At 43.3% G+C, this 2,037-nt stretch overlaps 1 gene segment (V, D, J or C); it reads left to right on the top strand.

Moving 5' to 3' along the window:
* Positions 1-550: 550 nt before the first annotated feature.
* On the top strand, positions 551-1,111 carry LOC132656462 (T cell receptor alpha variable 23/delta variable 6-like). The segment is given in 2 exon segments: positions 551-602; positions 756-1,111. Coding segments are annotated over 2 exon segments (408 nt in total).
* The last annotated feature ends 926 nt before the right edge of the window (positions 1,112-2,037 follow it).

The following is a 2,037-nucleotide window of genomic DNA, read 5'->3' as shown; positions in this document are numbered from 1 at the left end:
TACCTTCAGGTACAATATTCTGTCCATTCATTGGTTGACAGGTGGTACCTAGGCTGTGTCTACATCTTGCGAGTCACAAATGGTGCTATAATACACATGCATGTGCAGGTGTCTCTCTCATGAAACGACCTCTTTCTCCTGGATAAATGTCCATAAGTGATATTAGTTGGATCATTGGTCTTTCTTCCTTCCTTGCTTCCTTGCTTCCTTTCTGCTTTCTGTCTTTTCTTCCTCCTTGCCTTCCTCCCACTCTCTCCTTTTTTCTATCAGAAAATCCACACTATTCTGGGTGTCTATATTAACCCACATTTCTATCAGTGTGTGATGGAAGAATTATAATGAGGAGATTTGTGATTCTCATGACTCTATTTTTAACAATACCAAATTTGAAATCAAAGGAGAAGTGCTTCCTCTGTGAGAAATAGCTTTAGGGAGTGTTTGTGAAGGGTGGAGCCAGCTGAAAGAACTGAGGTGCCTGTGAAGTTGGAGTCAGTGTTCTGTGGGAGAGAAAAGGCCACCTGAGTTCTCCCCAATCTTCAGTCTAGGAGGAATGGACAAGGTCCTGAAAGCATTATTTTTAGTCCTAGGCCTTCACCTAGCTGGTGAGTCATGGAGGAGAAACCACATATCTCAGGATATGTGATTGATTTGGAGGCAGGAGGGAATTGGGGCACCAGACAAGTCATTAGTCTTGAAACCATCAGCAGACAGTACATCCTCAGGAACCTAACACCATTTGCTGTTTCCCTGCACAGGGGTGAGTGGCCAGCAGAAGGAAAGACACGACCAGCAGCAGGTGAGACAAAGTCTGAAATCTCTGACAGTCTGGGAAGGAGGGACCACAGTTCTGAACTGCACTTATGAAAACAGCGCATTTGACTACTTCCCATGGTACCAGCAATTCCCTGGTGAAGGCCCTGCTCTCCTGATAGCCATACGTTCAGTGTCTAATAAAAAGGAAGAAGGACGATTCACAGTCTTTTTAAGTAAGAGCGACAAACAGCTCTCCTTGCACATCGCAGACTCTCAGCCTGGAGACTCAGCCACCTACTTCTGTGCAGCAAGTGCACAGTGCTTCGCAGACACCTGCAGCCCAGACCCAAACCTGTAGCTGAGGCTCCAGCAAAGCCTGCAGCGGGGCTGAGCCTAGAGGGTATGCAGGACCAGGTGACAGGGGGCACTGTGAGTCTAAGGGTTAGACTCCCTCAGCCCAGAGACAGATCAAGATGAAGTCTCAGCATTTTCTACATTCTCTGTTTGCTCCTCAAGAACAGCTGGAGTTTCAGATCCATTTCCTTAACTGGTTTAGAGGATTTTTTTTTCATTTTTTAAAATTCATTATTTACAGTATTATGTCTTCATGTATGCCTGCAGACCAGCAGAGGGCACCAGATTTCACTATAGATGGTTGTGAGCCATCATGTGGTCGCTGGGAATTGAACTCAGGAACTTTGCAAGGGCAGTCAGTGCTCTTATCCTCTGATCCATCTTCCCCAGTCCCTAGAGGATTCTTTTATTCCATGGTTATAGAAATAGTTCTCTGTGTGTTTGGTTTGCAGCAACTACAAATTATGAAGGCCCTGTTCCCTACACTCTTGTCAGTGAAGTTGTTCATGTGTGGTTGTTACAGCCAGTGTCAGGAGACCTTGACTTTGGCCTCTGGGATAGAAATCACATAGTCTTTCCTTCTACATTAATCTCCTTTGATAACCACGTCATTGGGAATTTATATGACCAATGAACTCTTCTACTTCCTCTTGTTTTGCCTCCTATGTCTTCATTTACCTTCAAGAAATTCAAGCATGTAAACCAGAAGGCCCTCACAAGGATACGGGTGTGTTTAAAATAGATAAATGACATCAGTGAGGAGGAAAGAATGCAAATTAGTCATATAATGAAAATACACAACTTTCACTAAAGAAATTATTTTACATGTGTATTTCATAAATGAACAAAATATAAAAATGAACATAAAGGCGTAGTCAATAGAAGCAGCTGCAGTATTTGTGGACATCAGCAAAACACAGAATTAAAGAT

The sequence above is a fragment of the Meriones unguiculatus genome, chromosome 9 (assembly GCF_030254825.1).
Source record: "Meriones unguiculatus strain TT.TT164.6M chromosome 9, Bangor_MerUng_6.1, whole genome shotgun sequence".
Taxonomy (NCBI): Eukaryota; Metazoa; Chordata; class Mammalia; order Rodentia; family Muridae; genus Meriones; species Meriones unguiculatus.
Note: the sequence above shows the minus strand (reverse complement) of the source record. Positions and strands in the feature narration are given on the sequence as shown.